Source organism: Scyliorhinus torazame, chromosome 9 (genome assembly GCF_047496885.1).
Source record: "Scyliorhinus torazame isolate Kashiwa2021f chromosome 9, sScyTor2.1, whole genome shotgun sequence".
NCBI lineage: Eukaryota > Metazoa > Chordata > Chondrichthyes > Carcharhiniformes > Scyliorhinidae > Scyliorhinus > Scyliorhinus torazame.
The window spans coordinates 146,300,772-146,324,245 of NC_092715.1; the positions used below are offsets into that span (position 1 = coordinate 146,300,772).

The following is a 23,474-nucleotide window of genomic DNA, read 5'->3' on the forward strand; positions in this document are numbered from 1 at the left end:
AGAGATCCAGCGTTAAAAGTCCCATCCCATTTCCAACTTTCTTCACCAGTGAACCACCATAGTTATTCGTGAGGAAATTCTGGGCCAAAGTTTGCTGAAATCATATGAGTCATTTTCAGAAGCTTGTAACTGAGAATTAAATGATCATTTCATGACATAGATTCACCAATATCCATCTTCCCAATGAAGAAATTAAACGGGGAACTGATAAAACAAGCAAATATCTCAAGGGAGAATGCAACACACAGGATCAATCATTTATTTCCAGTCAATTTGTTTAAATGCATTTTCCTGTTTGGGTGGAAGTGTGCAGGTTTCATCCTTCTGATTTTATGGAGATCAGTGTTTGAGATTAGTGCTGGATTATAAATCATAAAATCTGCAACCTTCACATTCATTCCACATTACAAAGACCTGAAGTATTTGAAGATACATTTAACTTGTCAGTTTAAGCTATTTACATGACAAAACTGGCTAATTTAGTACCTTTCACAAGCATGTGTCTGTCCCTGGACAGTACTGGGGTATTCCACTCACCAAACAAACAGAAAAACACAATTACTTCCAGATAATGGGCGGGTTTCTCCGTCACGCCGTGCCAGATTTCTGATTCAGCACGCAGTTGGGATTCTCGTTTCACTGGCTGGTCAATAGGGTTTCCTGTTGTTGGGCAGCCCCACATCATTCGGAAACCCCTAGGCTGCCAGCAAAACGGAGCATCCCGCGGTGGAGAATTCAGTCGAATAACTATCAGAGCTTAATTTCAAATTTGCAATACACAATCTTTCTGTCCATACAAATACAAATGTTTTTTTTAGTAAGGAATAAGATGAATCTTCACTTCTGTGATAGTAATAACTGTTTTTTCTATAACCCCCTACAAAAAGAAAAATATTGTTCTTAAAAAATAATTACTATTTTGACTTTCAATAAGATATAGCAAATGGTTTGTTATGGCCGTAATTACGAACTGCAATGTCACAATGTAACTTGCTTAATATATTTGTCTTCAGATCTGCACTGACTTAAAATGCCATAATATGCAAAATGCAGGTTCCATTTTTTTTAAATTTCACCTTTAGGTCCCTTGACGTTGCAAAGAGCTGGAAATCTCCTCTGAAGACAGGAAAGCACTCAATCTCAACATTCATTCTGTTGTTTTTCCTGAGATTCTCTGACATTCGATGAACACTTCTGGGAAAAATACATTTCAAATTCTCAATCAACATCCTGGGGGTTACAGTTTTTCAAGGAAACGGGTGTGAGTATATGGGAACATATTTCCACATCGTGGATAAAATTCTCCATCTCGCGCTGCCGCAAATACGAACTGCAATTGGGCAGAGAATCATGCGCCCGGCCAAAATCGGGGTCCGCGCCCAGCACCGATTTGGGTGCCATACTCCGGTCCCTCGTTTGTGTCGATACGTGGTTTGTGTCCTGCGCTGGTGGGAGTTTGCAAAACCAACATTTGCATGCATTTAAATGTGATTAGCGGTTGGACGCTGTATGCTCTGCCCTTCCATGATGCTCCACTCCTCTCAGGCGGAGGTCTCGTGGGCGTGAATTACTGCAAGTATTTACAAACGTGGACAGGGCATCATGGCTGCAGAGGGGGAGTGAGAGGCTAAAAAAACAGTGAAAAACCGTTGAAAACCGTTGGGCTTGCTGGGGAGGTGGGTGCCTGGACCATGGGCAGTAGCGGGTAGTGATTTGGTGCGAAGTCCGTGAACTTGGGGTGTCCCCCTCAGGATCGAGGTGGCCTGGCAAAAACCACCATTGCTGCAATCTGTCTTTTAAAAGCACCCTTTTGGTGCTGCATACAGTCACCTGGTCACTCACACTGCTGAGCGCTGCCTGTGTCCTGTAAATGCTCAGAAGGCCTCTGGTCATCTGGGAGCCAACCCAGGCCACCCCTCTAGACACTCTCATACCCCAGCTGCATCAAGGGTCAAGTTCAATCAGGAGCCCATTGGGTGTTGGCACTCCGATCGGCGCGGACCCCGATTTTGGCCCGGCGCATGATTCTCTGCGCGATTGCAGTTCGTATTTGCGGCAGCGCGAGATGGAGAATTTTATCCACTATGTGGAAATATGTTCCCATATACTCACACCCGTTTCCTTGAAAAATTGTAACCCCCAGGATGTTGATTGAGAATTTGAAATGTATTTTTCCCAGAAGTGTTCATCGAATGCCAGAGAATCTAAGGAAAAACAACAGAATGAATGTTGAGATTGAGTGCTTTCCTGGCTTCAGAGGAGATTTCCAGCTCTTTGCAACGTCAAGGGACCTGAAGGTGAAATTTTCCTCAGAAGCACTGCATCATTGCAGAGAAAGCATGTATTCAACAGACCTCACCCCAACCGGGACACCCTGCAACAGCCTACGGCACTCTCCCCTCTCAGGGCAGAGGGCTCACCAGTGACCCTCACCCCTCCAGATGAGACTGGCAGCGCTGACTGGCTCTGCCATCACTGCCCAGGCAGTGTTCAGGTCAGGCTTCAGTCTGCAGTCCACATTGGAGAAAAGGGTGTCCCTCCGCTCCTTACTGGCATGGATCTGGGGTCCACCTCTGACTCACGACCTCGGTGGGGGGAGGGGAGGGGGGGGCGCATGTCCTGAATTGCTCCAGACATAGCCGCCCCTAATGGGAACACGAACTGCACACAATTCAGTCCCACCGTCAACACATCAAAAGCGATTCTCCGGCCTTGTTATGCTCAGGCTCAGGCGAACCAAGGCCGAAGAAGAGGCCAAAAACAAGAACCGCGCCAGGTGCCAAACAGTTGTCGATGCAACTGGACCACTCCGTAGGCAAAATCGGTATCTCGACGTAGCATGGCGAGAAACCAATCATCACCAATTAAGCCCAATTTCCATACTGTCATGAGAATGTCACTTTAAGAAATAGTAGTCTGCTAAAGTTACTGCAGTGATGTCAGAGTGTGGGTGGAGCTGAGCTCAGGCTCTGCTTTTTAGTTTCACTTTGAGAAAAGCTTGTGTGTGTGTGTTTTTTTGGTTTCGTTTCAGTGTTGGAGTTGCAGTCAGCCAGAGAAGGTGTAATGTTGTTCTCTATGCCATGTAAAGACTATCTCTTGATCATTTGGTGAATTCAGAGTGATAACTGTTCTCAGTAGTGAATTTAAACCTGATGTGCTTCTGTTAAAAGGATTGTTTTATGACTGAGGATGTTAAAAGGAAAGCTTAAGGATTACTTAGTGTTGTATTCTTTGGGGGTTGTATTTGAATTGATGGTTGCTAAGATGTTCACTGTATGTTTTTAAAAGGTTAACTTGAGTTCATAGAATAAACATTGTTTCGCTTTCAAAAATACTTTTCGATTTCTGCTGTACCACACCTGTAGAGTGGGCCGTGTGATCCCCATACCACAATCTATTGAAAGTTGTGGGTGAGGTGAACTCCATGATACACTTTGGGGTTCTCTAAACCCTGGCCCATAACAATACAATTAATGAGAGCCACCCCAAATCCAACAGCCTACGATCATTCGGCGGCCTCCTCAGCAAGGCCTCCTCCTGGCGCCGATCAGGACTCCTTTTGAAAAACGTGAACCTGACGGAAGTGCTTCTGTGGGCAGCCGAGGAGGTGAGTAGCCATCTTTGCTCACTGGCAAAGAGCCCGGGGCTGCTCGGCTTGACACCCCAGTGCTCGGTGGGGGACAGGGAACCCTCGTCTGAGGGTGGGGAGCCTCCGCAGGGGTGGGCTGCAATGGGAGTGTGGGGGTGCACGGGGGGGGGGGGGGGCAGCCAGGGGTCAACTGCCTTTGGCACCACCATGCCAACACCTGAATCATGTGTACCCATTTCTTGGGCAACAATTGTCCCTGCCCGTCTGCCCCACCGACCACCCACAACCCCCATTGTTTTCCGAGGCCTCTGGCTGTGCGGCTGAAGGCTATCATGGAATCATGGAATCATAGAATTTACAGTGCAGAAGGAGGCCATTCGGCCCATCGAGTCTGCACCGGCTCTTGGAAAGAGCACCCCACCCAAGGTCAACACCCCCACCCCATCCCCATAACCCAGTAACCCCACCCAACACCAAGGGCAATTTTGGACACTAAGGGCAATTTATCATGGCCAATCCACCTAACCTGCACATCTTTGGACTGTGGGAGGAAACCGGAGCACCCGGAGGAAACCCACGCACACACGGGGAGGATGTGCAGACTCCGCACAGACAGTGACCCAAGCCGGAATCGAACCTGGAACCCTGGAGCTATGAAGCAATTGCGCTATCCACAATGCTACCGTGCTGCCATCGCTGATCGGGAATTGGCAATCGTGGTTAAGTGAGCACTTAACACAACCCAAGTGGATTCACGTGGGTGGGCAGGCCATATACCATGTGGGAATCATTGCTTCACATCCCAATCATATCTTGATGCCTGGACACTGTGCTTGAACACTGCGGGAGGCAGCAGCACACATGCAACAGCCAACATCCAAACACCCAGCGGATGGGACACAGCTCCAGGAGCATGTTCATGGCCGGAGGATGGGTGAGCGCCACAGGGAGGGGGAGATGCCTCGAGAGATGGGCCAAGCGTTCGGGGGTCAGCCCACATTGCAGATGATGGTGACAGAAGCATCATACTGGTTGCGCACAAAGGTGTTTATTGTGTTTGACAATTTATAATAATAATAATAATCTTTATTATTGTCACAAGTAGGCTTACAGTAACACGGCAATGAAGACTGTGAAAATCTCCTAGTCACCACACTCCAGCGCCTGTTCAGGTACACAGCGGGAGAATTCAGAATGTCGAATTCACCTCACAAGCATGTTTTTCGGGACTTGTGGGAGGAAACCGGAGCACCCGGAGGAAATCCACACAGGCACGGGGAGAACGTGCAGACTCCGCACAGACAGTGACCCAAGCCAGGAATCGAACCTGGGACCCTGGCACTATGAAGCAATAGTGCTAACCACTGTGCTACTGGCAATTTCCCACCCTCCCGATGGTGCTTCCCCCACCGCAACCCCAAGCCCCCTCACCCCCTACTAATCCCCGCCGCACTCCCTCCCCCCTCCCCCGCTGCCCTAAGGTCCTTTGCCTTCCTAGCTCTACCACATCTAGGTATGTCCCCGGTATGCACCTCTGAGGGGGAGGCAGCCAGCTGCTTCCTCGCCCTGTGGCCTTCGATGCCCCTGGTGAGTGTCCTCTGGGGGCTCTGCGGTAGGACAGCCCCGACTCACTTGTGGTGGCACATGCACAACCGTGCCACCCTGTCCAGTGTGCTGGCACCTCATCAGAGGGGTGCAACTCGGGAGAGCTGATGGCCACCACCCCACTCCATGGGACGGGTCCGTGTTGGCACTCAGTGCACTCTCCTCCCGGTCAGTGCCCATAGGGCCCTGGGGTTCACCTTGGGATGGAGGAGCAGCTGGTTCGAGCCCCAACTGCCCCTGAATCATCTGTCTCTGCCAGCCCTGGTAGTTCCCCATGGTCCGCACCGCTGTGTCGAGGCCCTCGGCGATGCTCCTCAGTGAGTAGGACATGCTCTGCAGCACCACAGCAATGCCCAGCTACGACTGGGACAAGCTCTGCAGCACCTCGGCCATGCCTATCCGAGAGCGGGACATGTCCCGTAGAACCTCATCAAGGTCAGTCTGGTACTGGGTCACATTCCCCAGCGACATGGGCATTCTGTTGAGACTCTCAGCCTTGGCCGTCACCAACTGTGCAAAGCCTTGGACACCTTCACTAATGGTGCCAACGTTGTGCACAATGGCTCTCCACTGCGGTCGCCACCCTAGCAGTGTTGGCCTCGGTGCCACACATTGCCGGTGATCAGGAGGACTGCCTCCAGTGCCGGAAAAAAGGTCACCGACCTAAACTGGGCAGCAAGAGTGAGTAGACACCAACGCACCAAGCTCCTTTCCGCCCCACGCGAGGATCCACACACCCCAACTCTCCATGCGACCCCCAACCCTCCCTCTACCCCCCTCTCCCTTCAAACCTCCTCCAGCCCTCTCTTCACCCCCTCCCCCTTCAAGCCCCTCCAACTATTCCTCCCCCCCCCCCCCCCGCCCCCCCCAACCACTGTGAACCACGCATGTGGCTAACAATGCCCTCTCTGTGTCTCCTCAGGAAAAGCTCTCCGCCAATTGCTGGGAAAGGGTCCAGACTGGTGGTGGGGTGCCAGACTTAAGAATCCTCACCTCCTTCAAGGAACGGGCCCTGGAGGTGACTGGGGTGCGCAGACATCAAGGCGGCACTGTGGCGCAGAAGTTAGCACTGCTGCCTCACGCCGCCAAGGACCTGGGTTCGATCCCGGGTCACTGTCTGTGTGGAGTTTGCACATTCTCCTCATGTCTGCGTGGGTCTCACCCCCATATCCCAAAAGGATGTGCAGGGTAGATCAATTGGCCACGCTAAATTGCCCCTTAATTGGAAAAAAATGAATTGGGTACTCTAAATTTATTTTTTAAAGCCCACGTGGAGGTTGGCGGACGCCGCAGTGAACAAAGAACAAAGAATAATACAGCACAAGAACAGGCCCTTTGGTTCTCCAAACTTGTACTGATCATGATACCACCCTTGGCCAAAACCCTCAGCACTTCCTTGTGACGTATCCCTCCATACCCATCCTATCCATGTAATTGTCGAGTTGCCTTTTGAACACCGTTAATGTATCTGCTTCCAACCTCCCCTGGCAGTACGTTCCAGGCACTCACCACCCTCTGTGTTAAAAACCTGCCTCGCACATCTCCTCTAAACTTTGCAGTAAGCCTCTTCTGCACTGTCTCCAAAGCTTCCACATCTTTCTGGTAGTGTGGCAATATTCCAAGTGCGACCTTACCAAGGTTCTATGCAACTGAAGCATGACTTGCCAGTTTTTATACTCAATGCCTCGTCCAATGAAGGTAAGCATTCCATGTGCATTCTTGACTAACTTGTCCACTTGTGTTGCCACTTTCAAAGATCTGTGGACCTTTACGCCCAGATCCTCTGACTTTCCTAAGGAGGTGAGGAACCACCGGGCTCCACCTGGAGGACCTGTCAAGTGTGAGTTGCGATTGCCTCACTGACTGACCCATCCCTCTTACTGAGGGACACACATAGACGTAGCGGTAGAGCTAGGAAGGTAAAGCATATCGAGGGTCACTGAGGGCACTGGGGAGGGGGTGGTACCATCGGGAAAGTGGGGAATTGTAAAACACAATAAACACCCTTGTGCAGAACCGGTACAACATGTCTGTCACTTTCTTCCGTAATGTGGCTGACCTCCAAACCTTTGGCCCATCTCTCCAGGCATCCAGGCATCCCCCCCCCCCCCACCCCCTCCCCAGCTGTGATTGAGCGGTGCATCGGGATGCAGTTCCAATGCCTCGCCCGCTCCGATGGTGCACTCCAGTTATGCAGGTGATGGGTGTGAGCAAGCACTCAGTAGACAGGCAGGGGTCAGACTATGGCATAGGTTATGATGCACTGGCGCACAGTTCTCTGCGGGTTATCATCACCCCTCCTGCCCTCGGCAGTGAACCACTGGAGGTGCCGACACTGTCCCAGCACCCTGGAGTGATGTGACACATACCCTGGAGGGTGGGAGATGATGGAAGGTGGGGAGGGGGGTGGGGATTGAATAAGGTAACCATGTCTTAAGTGAACCAGGTGATTATGGTGGCCTCCCTGGCCCTTCGAGCTTACTGGACCTTTGCCGCTGCCGCCTGTCCTGCAGCCTCCGGCTGGTCCTTGGGATCATCCTCCAGCCACTGCAGGTCCGGGGCCGCCTCATCATCCTCCTCCTCCTCCTTGGAGGTGGCCACGTTCCACATCACCAACCTCCAGCTCATCGCCCCGCTGCTGTGTCAGGTTGTGGAGGACAGAGCAGACCACCACAAAGCAGGTGACCCTCTGGGAGGTGTACTGGAGTGCATCACCGGAGCTGTCTAGGCATCGGCGCGGCATCTTGAGGAGTCCGTGCACCGCTCAAACATAGCCCGGGTGGATGCATGCGCCTCGTTGTACCGGGTCTCCTCTTCGGTCTCTGGCCCCTGTACTGGCGTCATTAGCCAGGTCCTCATAGGATACCCCTTATTCCACCAAGATCCAGCCACCCATCCTGGGGTGGTCCTGGGATGACCGACTGCCCCAGGCTGTAACTTTTGTGGATGCTCCCGGAAAGTGTGCACACACGTGCATGATCTTCAAGTGGTGGTCGCACATGACCTGTATGTTGAGGGAGTGGAACTCCTTTCTGTTAACTTAGGGCACTCCCAGATGGCCCGATGGGCACAGGGCAAAATGCGTGCCATTCACTATCCCCTGAGCCTGGTGGAGAAACCTGCTGCCTGGGCATCCTGTTGGACTTGGTTCATGTCAAAGATGATGCAGTTTCCGCCCGGGCATACAGGGCATCCGTGACTTGTCGGATGCACCTGTGGGCTGCGAGATACCACACAGGTCCCGCTCGAGCCCTGGAATGATCCCATGGCATAAAAGTTCAGGGCTGTAGTGAACTTGATAGCCACCGGGAGTGAGTGTTCTCCTCCTCCATATGGTGCCAAATCCGCAAGGACATGGCACAGATGCCGCACCATATCCTTGTTGAGGCGAAGCCTCATGTGGCACATGCTGTCCGTCGTCTGTTCGAATGACCAGTGACTAGGCACTCCCCCTCTGGGTCCCTTCCTGGCCTGATGGGCGGCCGGGTCCTCAGGATGTGGGGCGGGGACCAACACATGGGCCACCGTCTCGAGCATCTGCAGACACTGCTGCTGCCGCCGGCTCCAGCATCTGGCCACCCGGCACCACCATGACAAGTTCTGCTGGATCCTAAATCCCTGCCATAACATTCAATACCTGTAAGGCATTGGGAGAGGGTGTTAGATTGACAAACAGCGCCCTCCCCGGGACCCCCCATTTCCCCATTGTACCCCCTCCCTCCTCCCCCCACCTGGAACGCCCTGCCCACGCACTCCTGGCCACAGCGGGCCTCCCTCACCGGACCCAGACTCTGTACCCCAAACCCCTGATCATAATGTCACCTAGACCGAGCACTGGTCCCCTCCCCATGGCACCCACGCACCCTCTGGCATGGACATGCTCCCAGAGCTGTGTCCCATCCTCTGGGTGTTCGGATGTTGGCTGCTGTCTGTGTGCGGCTGCCTCCCACAGTATTCAAGCACAGTGTCCAGGCATTGCGATCTGATTGGGTTGCTAGGCAATGACTCCCGCATGCTACATGGCCCACCTACGGGAATCCACTTGGGTTGGGTGGAGTGCTCACTTAACCATGATTGCCAATTCCTTAGCAATAGCCTTCAGCCACATGGCCAGAGGCCTCAGCAGTTGGTGGGGGTTATGGGTGCTCGGTGTGGCAGACAGGCAGGGACAAGGGTTGCCCCCGGACCGGGTTCCAATGGTTGGCATGGTGGGGTCACGCACAGTTGCCCCCGGGTTTCCCCCCCCCAGTGCGTCCTCCCCACCCTCCCATGGGAGTCCACCGCAGCCGAGGGTCCCCACACACTGCCAAGCACTGGGGCGGCAAGCCCAGCACCCCTGGCTCTTTGCCGGTGAGCAAAGATGACTACTCACCTCCTCGGCTCCCCACAGAAGCCCTTCAGCCAGGTTCACATGGGTTCACATTTTTCAAAAGGAGCACTAATCAGCACCAGCGTGAGTACTTGCTGGGGAAGCCGCTGAATCATGGGAGGCCTTTGGATATGGGGTGGCTTCCATTAATTGTATGGAAATGGGGCTGCAGCGAGTTCATGGTTTCTCCTACGGGAGCGGGCCGGTTACACCGCAAACTATTTGCCGCCTGGTGAGGTTCTCGTTTTTGGCCTCTCCCGTTTCACTCGAGCGAGAACGAAACGAGACTGGAGAATCGCGTCCAATATCTGATTCACAGGTAAAACAATGGGCGCGATTCTCCGACCCCCCACCGGGCCGGAGAATCGCCGGGGGCTGGCGTGAATCCTTCCCCCGCCGTGTCCCGAATTCTCCGTCACCAGAAATTTGGCGGGGGCGGGAATCGCGTCGCACCTGTCAGCGGGCCCACCCCCGGCGATTCTCCGGCCCGCGATGGGCCGAAGTCCCGCCGCTGTCAACCCTCTCCCGCCGGTGTGGATTAAACCACCTTTTGAACAGCGGGACAAGGCGGCCCGGGCGGGCTCTGGGGTCCGGGGGGGGGGGGTGGGGGGGGGGCGATCTGGCCCCGGGGGGTGCCCCAACGGTGGCCTGGCCCACGATCGGGGCCCACCAATCCACGGGCGGGCCTGTGCCATGATGGCACTCTTTTTCTTCCGCCTTCGCCATGGTGTTCACTATGGCGGAGGCAGATGAGACCCCCTCCCCTGCGCATGCGTGGGGATGACGTCAGCAGCCGCTGACGCTCCCGCGCATGCGTCGCCCGGCGAAGACCTTTCGGCACCGGCTGGCGTGGCGCCAAAGGCCTTTCCCGCCAGCTGGCGGAGCAGAAACCACTCCGGCGCGGGCCTAGCCCCTCAAGGTGAGGGCTTGGCCCCTAAATGTGCGGTCTCCGCACCTTTGGGGCGGCCCGACGCCAGAGTGGTTCACGCCACTCCCTTACGCTGGAACCCCCCGCCCCCCACCGGGTAGGGGTGAATCCCGCCCCTGATTTTATTCACACAGTTGATTTAAAATGAATGTACAGGAAAGTTCATCTGCGTGCATGCACATTTTTCACAAATAAATACACACGCAATATTGGCGTGCATCTTTTGTTCGTTGCAATGTACCTCGTTGTTGGTCTGCTCCTTGGGTGAGAAGTTGCGCTGCTGGGAATGGACTTTGGAATCACAGAAGGTGAGCAACGTGCAGGTTAAGTATTAAACGAGAAGCCGCGAGTAGTTCTACACACTTTCTACAAACATTGCGACCTTGTGCCACAGGATAATGCCCCAATACTGCACTACTGTTCAATATTAACAACACTGTTCGTTTAAAATTGCTGTTTACTCCAACTCGAGACGGATGTGATCTGGCGTTCGAGGTCGTAACAAGATTTCGTACCTTAAATTGAACCTTCATTTAATTCGTCTTCTGCTTGACAGGGAAGAAGGATACCTTCTGATAACTCTGTAGCAAAAATGGAACCTCGTGGACTTCCAAAGCATTGGCAAACAGAAGAATTTCACCAGAGACCCCGAGCCACACAGTTCCAGCATAACACAATGCCTAAAAGACTGGCCGAGATTGATTGACTGCACCGCACTGATCCTTGAACCCCGGCGGTGGCGACCTGTCACATTTAGTGTTATTGGTCTGATATAAATATAGTTGTACCTTTCAGATTATGACTCATAAAACTTGCAAGCCAATTTCGGGATGCAAGATTCCATAAATCATATTTTTTTAAAAACTTTTCCTTTTAAACTTTTCCTGGAGTCTTCAACAAATATTGTTTACTAACTTCACTTTTAATGAGCTGGAATATACCCACATAATTGCTTCATTTCCAACGCACGTCACACACTAATTCCTTCAAGTAGCTTGAAATGTTCAATAATAAGTGTAGGCAAGGTAGCACTCAATGGATGGCAGGACACTAGGAAGCTCCGAGGAACAGAGGCATCTTAGTCTTAATCTTTATTATTATTGTCACACGTAGGCTTACATGAACACTGCAATGAAGTTGCTGTGAAAATCCCCTAGTCGCCACACTGCAGTGCCCATTCGGGTATGCTGAGGGAGAATTCAGAATGTCCAGTTCACCTCTTCCGGGACTTGTGGGAGGAAACCGGAGCACCCGGAGGAAACCCACGCAGACACAGGGGACGCGATTCTCCACTCCCACTCCGAAGTGGCCGCACCGTTGTGAACGCCGTCGAGGTTCACGACGGCGCGGAACGGCCCCGGTCCCGACCGATTCAGGCTCTGACAATGGGCCAGTATCGGGGCCACGTCATCTACACGCGCCAGGCCTTGTCGCCCGCGTAAAAGCGGCGCCGCATAGATGACGCGGCCGGCGCCGCATAACGGACGTCATCCGCGCATGCGCGGGTTGGCCGGCGCCAACCCACACATGCGTGGTTGCCGTCCTCTCTAAGTCCGCCCCGCGGAAGGAAGGAGGTCCTCCTTCAGAGAGGACAGCCCGACGATCGGTGGGCACCGATCGCGGGCCACCCCACATTCCAGGTGAAGCCCGGTGCAGGATCCCCCCTCGCCCCCCCCCACAGGCCGCCCCCCCAGCGTTCACGCACCGCCCACAACTGTAGCGACCAGGTGTGGACGGCGCCAGGGGGAACCCGCCGTTTTGGCCTGGCCGCTCGGCCCATCCGGGCCTCAGAATAGCGGGGGTGCCGGAGAATCGCCATTTTGGGTGTCTCCGGCGATTCTCCGGCCTGCGGCCCGCGAAACTCGACAGGGCCATTCCCGCCGTTTGGGAGAATCGCGGGAGGACGTCGGACCAGTGTCCCCGGAAATTTTGGCAGCCCAGACGATTCTCCCAACCGGCGTGGGAGTGGAGAATCGCGACACTGAGAATGTGCAGACTCCACACAGACAGTGACCCAAGCCAGGATTTGTACCCGGGTCCCTAGCGCTGTGAAGCAACTGTGCTATTCACTGCTCCTGTGCCGCCCATGTGCGACCGTGCAGCAGGACAGGTGAACAGGGTTAAGAAGGCATATGGGAAACCTACCTTTATCAGTCTTGGCATAGATTATAAGAACAGGGAGGTTATGGGTTATGTTCGAGCCACAGCTGTGTTTAGCTCTGGTCTCCCCACTATAGGAAGGATAATAGAATTCCTATAGTGCAGATGGAGGCCATTCAGCCCATTGAGTCTGCACCGACCCTCCAAAAGAGCAGTCTAACCAGGCCCACTCCTCACCCTATTGCCATAACCCCACTTAACCTTTCAACACGAAGGGGCAATTTAGTGTGGCCAATCCACCTAACTTGCACATTCTTGGACTGTCGGAGGACTCGGAGGAAACCCACGCAGATATGAGGAGAACTTGCAAATTCCTCACAGACAGTTGCCCAAGGTCAAAATCGAACCAGGGACCCTGGCGCTGTAAGGCAGCGCTAACCACTGTCCCACCTTGCCGCCCTGTGATTAAACTAAAGAGGGTACATGGAGATTCACAAGGACGTTGCCTGGGATGGAGCTTTTGAGCTATGAAGAGAGGCTTAATAGGCTTGGGTGGTTTTCATTAGAGAAGAGAAGGCTAAGGGGGGAACCTGATTGAAGTGTATAAGGTTATGAGGCATATGGACAGGGTGGATAGGAAGCAGCTGTTCTTCTTAGATGAAAAGTTAATAATAAGGGAGCATAATTTTAAGGTGAGGGGCAGGAGGTTTAGAGGGGATTTGAGGAAAGTTTTTTTCACCCAGAGGGTGGTGGGAGTCTGGAATGCTTGTTTTGAAAAAATCTTTAGTGCCACAAGTAGGCTTACATTAGCACTGCAATGAAGCTACTGTGAAACGCCCCTAGTCGCCACATTCCGGCGGCAGTTCGGGTACACGGAAGGAGAATTCAGAATGTCCAAATTACATAACAGCACGTCTTTTGGGACTTGTGGGAGGAAACCGGAGCACCCGGAGGAAACCCACACAGAGACGTTGAGAACGTGCAGACTCCACACAGACAGTGACCCAAGCCGGGAATCAAACCTGGGACCCTGGTGCTGTGAAGAAATAGTGCCAACCACTATGCTTATGTGCCACTATCTGGGAGGGTCGTAGAGGTGGGAAATTTCATAATCTTTTAAAAAGTACTTGGATGAGCACTTGAAATGTCATAACATTCAAGGCTATAGTGCTGGAAAGTGAGATTAGTGTAGATTGTATAGTTTTGTCAGTGCAGATTTGATTGGCCGAAGTGCCCCTTCTGTACTATATGGCTCTATTTTTTGAAACAGACAGTCCAGTAACTTGTAACGAGGAAAAATCAGCTGCTTTTGCCAGTTCAGATAGCCTCGCCATCAAAATTAAAAGCACAAACCAGCAAACCAAATATGGCAAAGGGTAACAGCCTTGTAGATTACAATGAATAGTATGTCTTTAGTATCTGCCAGGAAGGAAAGCAATGAGAAGTTACTAATTACTAAAGTCTATTTTCGCTGGTCAGTGAGTCAGCAATCGAGATGCACATGTTTAAAATCATCTACAAAAGAGCAAGGTGAGAGGGTAGAGTTTTTTATTACATCGAGACATGTTTGGACTTGGCAGTGGTCCCAGTCAGAATCCATAATAATTTATACATGGAAAGTGAATGAATAATTGAACAAGAGAAATATTAAAAGAGTATTGGTAAATTGGAAGGGTGTGAAATGAGTAGTTTTATTGAAAACCAGCCTAAGCCTGTTAGGCATGCTGAAATCAAACAATAACATTTCTAGACCGTGAGTGCTACCTTTTACCCCACCATTTCCACTATTTCTCTCAATATTAGCTGGTTACAAATAAGATCCAGGCAACCAGATTGGAATAGCATTATGGTGGCAACACAATGCAAAAGCTCCCACCTTGGTCCTTTGAGGGTATGCATAGTTTCTTCAAATGTAATGAAAGACATCAATAACACAAAAAAAATCAGTGTTTATTTGATACTAAATATTAGGTGTCCTAGCCTAGATAATATTGATTTTCCCGACCAGTTACTAACTAACTGGTCAGTGTATGTATCAGACACAAACACCCATAAAAACTGTTTAGAAATCTACCTCTTGGTGATTTGAAAGGAGACGGTGGCTTATGGTAATGTCACTGAGCCAGTAATCCAAAACTCATGCACTGGGAGACACGGGTTAAATCCCACCACTGGGTCTGATGAAATTTGAATTCAATTAGTAAATCAGTGATGGGATGAGCATGAAACTAATTGGCAAGAAAGAAACCCCACCTAGTTCACTAATGTCCTTCAGGGAAAGAAATCTTGCATCTTTACCTGATCTACATGTGACTCCAGATCCACAGAGATGTGGTTGACTTTTAACTGTCCTCTGGGATGGCCAAGCAAGCCACTCACCTCAGGAGCAATTAGGGATGGACATTTACCAGTGATAGCCACACCCAATTAAAATATTATTAAAAAATCAATCCTCCATTGGTCTTCTCATACCCAAACCTTGGTAAAATATATGAATGTTGGAGGGGAAGGAATTTTATTTAACCATTTAAGACGGTTAGACCTGATAACTGTACTGGGAAGAATGTCTTATATTCAAAGCACTTTGGGAGGCTGCAGCCCGAGGTGATGGCGCAGTCGTATTGTTGCTTGACCAGTAATCCAGAGGCCCAGGGTAATGCTCTGAGGACCTGGACCAGTGTTTGAATCCAACCGTGTGGAATTTAAACTCAATAAAAGTTTAATGAAACCATTGTCAATTGCCTTAAAAACCAAATTGGTTCACTAATGTCTTTACCTGGTTTCACCTGCATGTGACTCCAGACCCACAGCAATGTGGTTGAATCTTAAGGGAAGAAAATCAAGCCACTCAGTTGTACTCAACTGCTACAAAGGAAACAAACTGGATGGACCACCCGGCATTGACCTAGACACCAGAATCAACAATGGCAAACCCAGCCCTGTCGTCCCTGCAAAGTCCTCTTTACTAACAACTCAGTTTGGTCTCCTGGAACTCCCTCTGTAACAGCACGGTGGGTGTACCTACACCTCACTGCAGCAATTCAAGAAGGCAGCTCACCACCACCTTCTCAAGGGCAACTGGATGGTCAATAAATTCTCGTCGAGCCAGCGATGCCCAATTCCCATAAATGAATGAAAAAAAAATGTATTGATACATCATCTTTGGTTGGATCACACAGCACCGGCTCACTCAATGTATCATTGCACAAGAATAAACGATCTATAACGAAGAATCAAAGATTTTTTTCTTCACAAATTGAAACTGGAACTTTGGTTTCAGCACATTAAGGACCATTGGAACCCCTTTGTTCTTTTACTTTATGAATACAATGTACTATGAAAAAGTTATAGCATTTCGTTTTGTAATCAGCTGTAAACTTATTTGAACTTTGTGTGCATTCTATCAGTACTGATTGCTGATGGTCTCCCAATGGTGTGTTCACCACATTATGGTTAATGCAAATACAAAATGTATATTTGAGATGTCACAGTGGAAAATTGTAACATTGTTCACACTAACTTTACATAAACACCAAAAGTACAATCAATATAAACTTAAATTTAAAAAGTGACAAAAAATGTAGTAGAATTTCTAAATCACCTAATTATTTTAGCACTATATACTAGAATTTGTAAATCTAATTTAATAAATCTTTTAATAAACCCAAATTATACTCTGAAAGTATCCACATTTAAATGAAAGCATTTTGTTCTATTAAAAAAATGATTGTTACACTAATTTGTTATTGAATTACCTATGTACTAAAGTATGGTAGTCTAAGCAATATTACAAAGTAGAATATTAAATCCCATTTTTTAAAAAAAATTCCACCACATTACTCCCTTGTTACCAACAGCCTGGACCTTCACCAGTAAGTTGAACAAAAAGTTAAAAACTTACCATGTTTAACGACACAAACTAAAATTCAAACATGAATTTGCATTGTTCATTAAGCTGGAAAGTCTAATGTTTCCCTCTGATCCACATAACCAATTTTCAAGGCAAAATTTTCAGCATTAGCAAGAATAAAACATTCATTTTAAAATGAGCACAAAGTAAACGCTCCTTTAACTTAAACACAAAGGAGGCGGCACACTTTAAGTTCTAAAAAATATGGGCAGTTTTTCATGACACCGGCCGGGTGACTTAGATTTGTGCTTCAGAGCCCGAAGGCTTTTCCAGGAACCATAATTTTACGAGGTGGCAAGATTAAGTTTAAGGATACAGTACAAGATGCTATTTGCTGGATGCCACCTAGAGCCTGTTTGCAGAATCACACCCAGAGAGTAATTTTATTCTGAATGTGCAATGTACTAAAGTAGACTCGGTGTAAATTTCACTCATCGTTCGGAATACACTCAGTAAATTTCAATCTCGCAAAGGTTTATGGAACAGCAACCCAGTCGCAAGGGAGTGTATATACCTTGAAGGCAAACTACGATAGCATTTTCAAAATTAATCGGCGGAGCAGTGCGAGGAGTCGCGGAACACATTCCGCAATCAACCTCTTCGGTTATCAATCAGAACGATATTAAATCTGAAATATTGGGTGATTCTCAACTTGAAAGCCACATGCATTAACCCATCTTCAATAGCACTGTTCCATTTGTTGTGGGAGTATGGTCTATATTTATTGGTACAAACATTAAGCTAAATCAAAATGTTCACGGGTCGCAAAGACATGTCCAAATAGCCCACCTCTTTCTTTAAAGTTTACTGTTCAGCGAATTTTTAATTGCTTTGTAAGCAACTGGCTTTTGGATGTTAATGGAAGTATCCAGAGAAAAAATAGGTATCAATTAATTGGAAATACTTGTTCAAACTAATTTTTGCAACAAGAAAAGTCTTCAAACCAAGCTGATCAATGGAAGTTCCACCCCGCCCAGCACTTTCAATCTTTTTAAAAGGGCTGGTGGTTCAAGTTGGAGGTGGACGTACACAGGTTCACGTGCGGTTGCCTTTTCCTTGCAATATCATACTAAAAATGAGTATAATCACTCGCACCAGACTTAGAAGTAACATCTGTCATGGGTTCTCCCGTTCATCCTTGTGGTGGTATGTATTAGGGGTATTACGGTACCCTGTGATGCCGAGAGGCTATTGGTGGATAGACGCTGGGTCCCGATTGGATCAGCCGCCTACTGACTCCACCCAGTAAGGCGGAGTATAAGAGCCCGGGTTCTCCCAGCAGCCGCATTCTGTAACTGTGCTGCTGGGGAACAAGTCTGCATAATAAAGCCATCGATTGACCCCTTCTCATCTCGTCTCGTGAGTGATTGATTGTGCTACAATTTATTACGCAGACTTTAAAGGACATGGAGCTCTGAATCACTCCGAAGTGTCTGCGAATCAGCCCCCGTGCGGCAAATTCAGCGGCCACTTTTAAACACTGGTTAGCGTGTTTTGAAGGATACCTCCGAACGGCCACCTGCGTACCTACAGAAGACCAGAAAATGCTGGTCCTGCATTCCAGGGTGAGCCCGGAAATCTACACTCTCAAAGAAGATGCGGACGATTACCAGGCAGCGCTCGCCATGCTGAGAGGACTCTATGTTCGGCCTGTCAACCAGTTTAACGCATGCCACCAGCTTGCGACGAGACGGCAAATCACCGGGGAATCGCTAGACAAATTCTACAGTGCACTGCTAATACTGGGGAGAAATTGCAACTGTCCACCGGTTCCGGCTAATGAACATACGGAGCTACTGATTCGGGATGCTTTCATGGCAGGTATGCTTTCGTCCCAAATTCGCCAGCGATTGCTGGAAAGAGACTTACTAGGCCTCAAGGAGGCACGGGCCCTTGCTGCCTCGTTCGATGTGGCATCACAGAACGCCCGTGCCTATGCCCCCGACCACGTAGCAGCCCCTTGGGCACCGTGGACCCCCGCCGCGACCAAACCCCCGGCACCCCCTGCTTCCCCGCAGGCCTGTGCTGCCAGAGCACCAGATCACCTGGGTGGGCCCCGCTGCTACTTTTGTGGGCAAGCGAATCACCCCTGACTGCGCTGCCCAGCCCACTCAGCCCTCTGTAAAGGGTGCGACAAAAAGGGGCACGTTGTAGCAGTGTGCCAGGCCCGGGAGGTCGCCGCAATCTCTGGGGGAGAACCAGGACCCCAACCTCAACCCCCCCCCCAACGACCCATGTGCAGCCACCGGACGCCGCCATCTTGGGTCCTGGACTCCATGCGGGAGGGATGGCCGCGGCCATTTTGTGCTCCTCCGGCCACGTGCGATCAATGGGCGGCACCATCTTGTCCACCCCCGACCGTGTGCAACCCGTGGACGCCGCCATCTTGGCTGACAGCGAAGGACCCCGGGATGGACGGCCCCATGGGTCCTGAAGAAAACACCCCAATGCAGCAACTGCGACTGGCTTCGGTGACCCTGAACCAGTCGCGGCCCCGAACGCTCCAAACGGCAACAACGACGGTCTTCATAAACAGGTAAGAGACACCCTGCCTGATCGACTCTGGGAGCACGGAGAGTTTTATACATCCCGATACGGTAAGATGCTGTTCCCTTCCGATCCACCCGAGTAATCAAAAAAAATTCTGGCGGCAGGGTCCCATTCTATAGAGATCAAAGGGTTATGCATCGCGAACCTCACGGTGCTGGGGAGGGAGTTCAAGAACTACCGGCTTTACGTCCTCCCCCACCTCTGCGCTGCCACACTCCTGGGGTTGGATTTTCAGTGCAACCTCCAGAGTTTAACATTTAAATTCGGCGGCCCTATACCCCCACTCACTATCTGCAGCCTCGCGACCCTCAAGGTCGACCCGCCTTCCCTGTTTGCGAACCTCACCCCGGATTGCAAACCAGTCGCCACTAGGAGCAGACGGTACAGTACCCAGGACCAAACCTTTATCCGGTCATAAGTCCAGCGGCTGCTGAGGGAAGGCATAATCCAGGTCAGCAATAGTCTCTGGAGAGCTCAGATGGTAGTTGTAAAGACCGGGGAGAAGCAGAGGATGGTCATAGACTATAGTGAAACCATCAATAGGTACACGCAGCTGGATGCGTACCCTCTCCCCCGCATATCCAACATGGTCAATCGGATTGCACAGTACAAGGTCTTTTCCACGGTGGACCTTAAGTCCGCCTAGCAAAAGCTCCCCATCCACCCGAGCGACCGCAAATACACTGCTTTTGAAGCAGATGGGCGGCTGTATCATTTTTTAAGGGCGTCACTAACGGGGTCTCGGTCTTCCAACGGGAGATGGACCGAATGGTTGACCGGTACGGTTTGCAGGCCACGTTTTCGTACCTCGATAATGTCACCATCTGCGGCCATGACCAGCAGGACCAAGACGCCAACCTCCGCAAATTCCTCCAAACCGCAAATGCCCTGAATCTCACATACAACAGGGAGAAATGTATGTTTAGCACCGACCGTCTAGCCATCCTCGGCTACGTAGTGCAAAATGGACTTATTGGTCCAGATCCTGAACGCATGCGCCCCCTCAGGGAGTTCCCCCTCCCTCACTGCTCCAAGGCCCTGAAACGCTGCCAGGGCTTTTTCTCTTATTATGCCCAGTGGGTCCCCAACTACGCGGACAAGGCCCGTCCGCTAATTCAGTCCACGGTCTTTCCCCTGTCGACAGAGGCCCGCCAGGCCTTCAGCTGCATCAAAGCGGATATCGCAAAGGCACGATGCACGTGATCGACGAGTCCCTCCCCTTCCAAGTCGAGAGCGACGCGTCCGACGTAGCTCTGGCGGCCACCCTCAACCAAGCGGGCAGACCCGTGGCCTTTTTTTCACGCAACCTCCACTCTTCAGAAATCCGCCACTCCTCAGCGGAAAAGGAGGCCCAGGCAATAGTGGAAGCTGTGTGACATTGGAGGCATTAACTGGCGGTCGGAGATTCACTCTCCTCACTGACCAACGGTCGGTTGCCTTCATGTTCGATATAACTATGAGATCTTGTATCGTCCCGGAAAGCTGAACGAGCCTTCCGATGCCCTATCCCGCGGCACATGTGCCAACGCACAAGAGGACCGTCTCCGAACCCTCCACGAGGACCTCTGCCTCCCGGGGGTCACTTCGTAAAGACACGCAACCTGCCCTACTCCATCGAGGAGGTCAGGACAGCCACCAGGAACTGCCAAATCTGCGCAGAGTGCAAGCCGCATTTCTACAGGCCAGATAAAGCACATCTGATAAAGGCTTTCCGTCCCTTTGAGCGCCTCAGTCTGGACTTCAAAGGCCTCCTCCCCTCCACCGATCGCAACACGTACTTCCTGAATGTGATTGACGAATACTCCCGGTTCCCTTTCGCCATCCCCTGCCCCGACATAACCGCGGCCACGGTCATTAGAGCCCTTGGCAACATCTTTACACTGTTCAGTTTCCCCGCCTACATACATAGCGATAGGGGGTCCTCCTTTATGAGCGACGAACTGCGTCAATTCCTGCTCAGCAAAGGCATTGCCTCGAGCAGAACGACCAGTTACAACACCCGGGGGAACAGTCAAGTAGAGAGGGAGAACGGAACGGTCTGGAAGACCGTCCTGCTGGCCCTCCGGTCCAGAAGTCTCCCAGTTTCCCGCTGGCAGGAAGTCCTCCCGGACGCCCTCCACTCCATCCGGTCGCTGCTCTGTACAACAACGAATCAAACACCTCACAAACGCCTCCTTGTCTTCCCTAGGAAGTCCTCCTCCGGAACATCACTTCCGACCTGGCTGGCAGCCCCCGGACCCATCCTTATCTGAAAGCATGTGCGGACGAACAAATCGGACCCGTTGGTCGAGAGGGTTCATCTCCTCCACGCGAACCCTCAATACGCCTACATGGCGTACCCCGATGACCGACAGGACACGGTCTCCCTGCGGGACCTGGTGCCCGCCAGAGCTCCACCCACCCCACCCAACACCAATCACCCCCTCCCTCCCACCGGCGCACCCCACAGTTGCCCCCTCCGGAGCTCCACACACCCCCCCAACACCAATCACCCCTTCCTTCCCACCGGCGCATCCCACAGCCGCCCCCTTCCCGGGTGGATCGGTCCTTCCCCCGGCCCCGCCTAGGGATAGTGGAGCAGGAAGAGACATCGCTACGCTCCCAGAGACGATGGTGCCCGAACCAGCACCTGCATCACCACCGGGGCTGAGACGATCGGCGAGGACAACCAGGGCACCCATTTGACTCATTGAATCCGTATAACAAAGCAAGAAATGCCTCTGTAAATAATTCAGTTGCCCAGTAAAAGTGGCATTGTAAATAGTACTGGCAGTGGATATCGGAGCATAGCAGCTGTGTTAGCAGCATCCTAGGTACCGACTCTGTAAACCCCTACCACCATACGGCCCACTACCCCCGACGGGTTCCTTTTTAACAAGGGGTGAATGTGGTGGTATGTATTAGGGGTATTAAGGTACCCTGTGATGCCGAGAGGCTATTGGTGGATAGATGCCAGGTCCCGATTGGATCAGCCGCCTACTGGCTCCACCCAGTAAGGCAGAGTGTAAGAGCCCGGGTTCTCCCAGCAGCCGCATTCTGTAACTGCGCTGCTGGAGAACAAGTCTACGTAATAAAGCCATCGATTGACTCCTTCTCATCTCGTCTCGTGAGTGATTGATTGTGCTACAACCCTCTAGGTTGGTGTAGTCTAAATTGTGATTTGCAGATCTCATTGCAAATATGGGAGGGATTATCCGCAAACCCAGCGGAGCGTTTCCCGTCTGCGGGAAGCGGCCCATAGTGGCTGGAGGGTATCTTCCGGTCCTGCTGCTGTCAATGGGATTTCCTATTGAATCCTCTGGAGGCTTGAATTTGCCGTCGGCGGGACCGGAAGATCCCACTATCGAGAAGGTCCGGAAAATCCCCCCTACATACAAAGTCACTGTTGGAGGGATAGTAATCGCTTATTGTCACAAGTAGGCGTCAATGAAGTTACTGTGAAAAGCCCCTAGGTGAAGATCGGTGGAGACACTGGCTTTGTGGCATGCCCGATTGTCCTGGAGGAACATGTCTCTGTTCTTCTCAAATTTCGAAATTGCTTAATTATAGAGACATTTGAATCTGTCCAGGGCTGTTTTTCCCATTGAGTGGAGTACAGAATTGGCTTCCAGAATATCTAAGTTTAAAATGTCCAATGATGGAGGTTCCCATGCTCAACTAGCTATAGCATTCCACCTTTATCATAGAATTATAGAATTTCTCCAGTGCAGAAGGAGACCATTTGGCCCATTGAGTCTGCACTGACCCTTGAAAAGAGCACCCTACCTAGAACATAGAACATAGAACATACAGTGCAGAAGGAGGCCATTCGGCCCATTGAGTCTGCACTGACCCACTTAAGCCCTCACTTCCACTCTATCCCCGTAACCCAATAACCCCTCCGAACCTTTCTTTTGGACACTAAGGGCAATTTAGCATGGCCAATCCACCTAACCCGCACGTCTTTGGACTGTGGGAGGAAACCGGAGGACCCGGAGGAAACCTACGCAGACACGGGGAGAACGTGCAGACTCCGCACAGACAGTGACCCAGTGGGGAATCGAAACTGGGACCCTGGCGCTGTGAAGCCACAGTGCTATCCACTTGTGCTACCTAGGCACACGTCCCCACTCTATTTCCGTAACCCCACCCAACCTTTTGGATACTAAGGGTCAATCCACCTAACCTGCAGATCTTTGGTCTGTGGGAGGAAACCAGAGCACCCGGAGGAAACCCACGCAGACATGGAGAGAAAGTGCAAACTCCACACAGTCACCTGAGGCTTTGGCATGAGAGAATCTACCATGTGAACCACATGGCCGCCCCAGTGAAGCTGAACTCTGTTGAGCATGCTCTCAAAACCAGGTATGCAATGCCTGTAAGAAAAGGAAAGAGTTCTGCGGTGGGCAACAGATCATCGAGACTCCTGATGGGAGGAACATCT

The 23,474-nt window shown here is 51.1% G+C and overlaps 1 protein-coding gene across 3 annotated transcripts in view; it reads right to left on the reverse strand.

Annotated features, from left to right (window-relative positions):
- LOC140429507 (transient receptor potential cation channel subfamily M member 6-like) overlaps window positions 1–16,612 on the reverse strand; it is a 426,501-nt gene extending 409,889 nt beyond the window's left edge. For 2 of the 3 annotated variants that reach the window (XM_072516595.1, XM_072516594.1), the window contains exon 1: window positions 11,007–11,159. In XM_072516595.1, coding sequence (XP_072372696.1) covers window positions 11,007–11,024 — 18 coding nt within the window. In that variant the 5' untranslated portion in view covers window positions 11,025–11,159. Of the gene's footprint in view, window positions 1–11,006; window positions 11,160–16,492 lie in introns of those variants that run through there. The other variant, XM_072516596.1, reaches the window with a different exon arrangement.
- Between the last annotated feature and the right edge of the window lie 6,862 nt (window positions 16,613–23,474).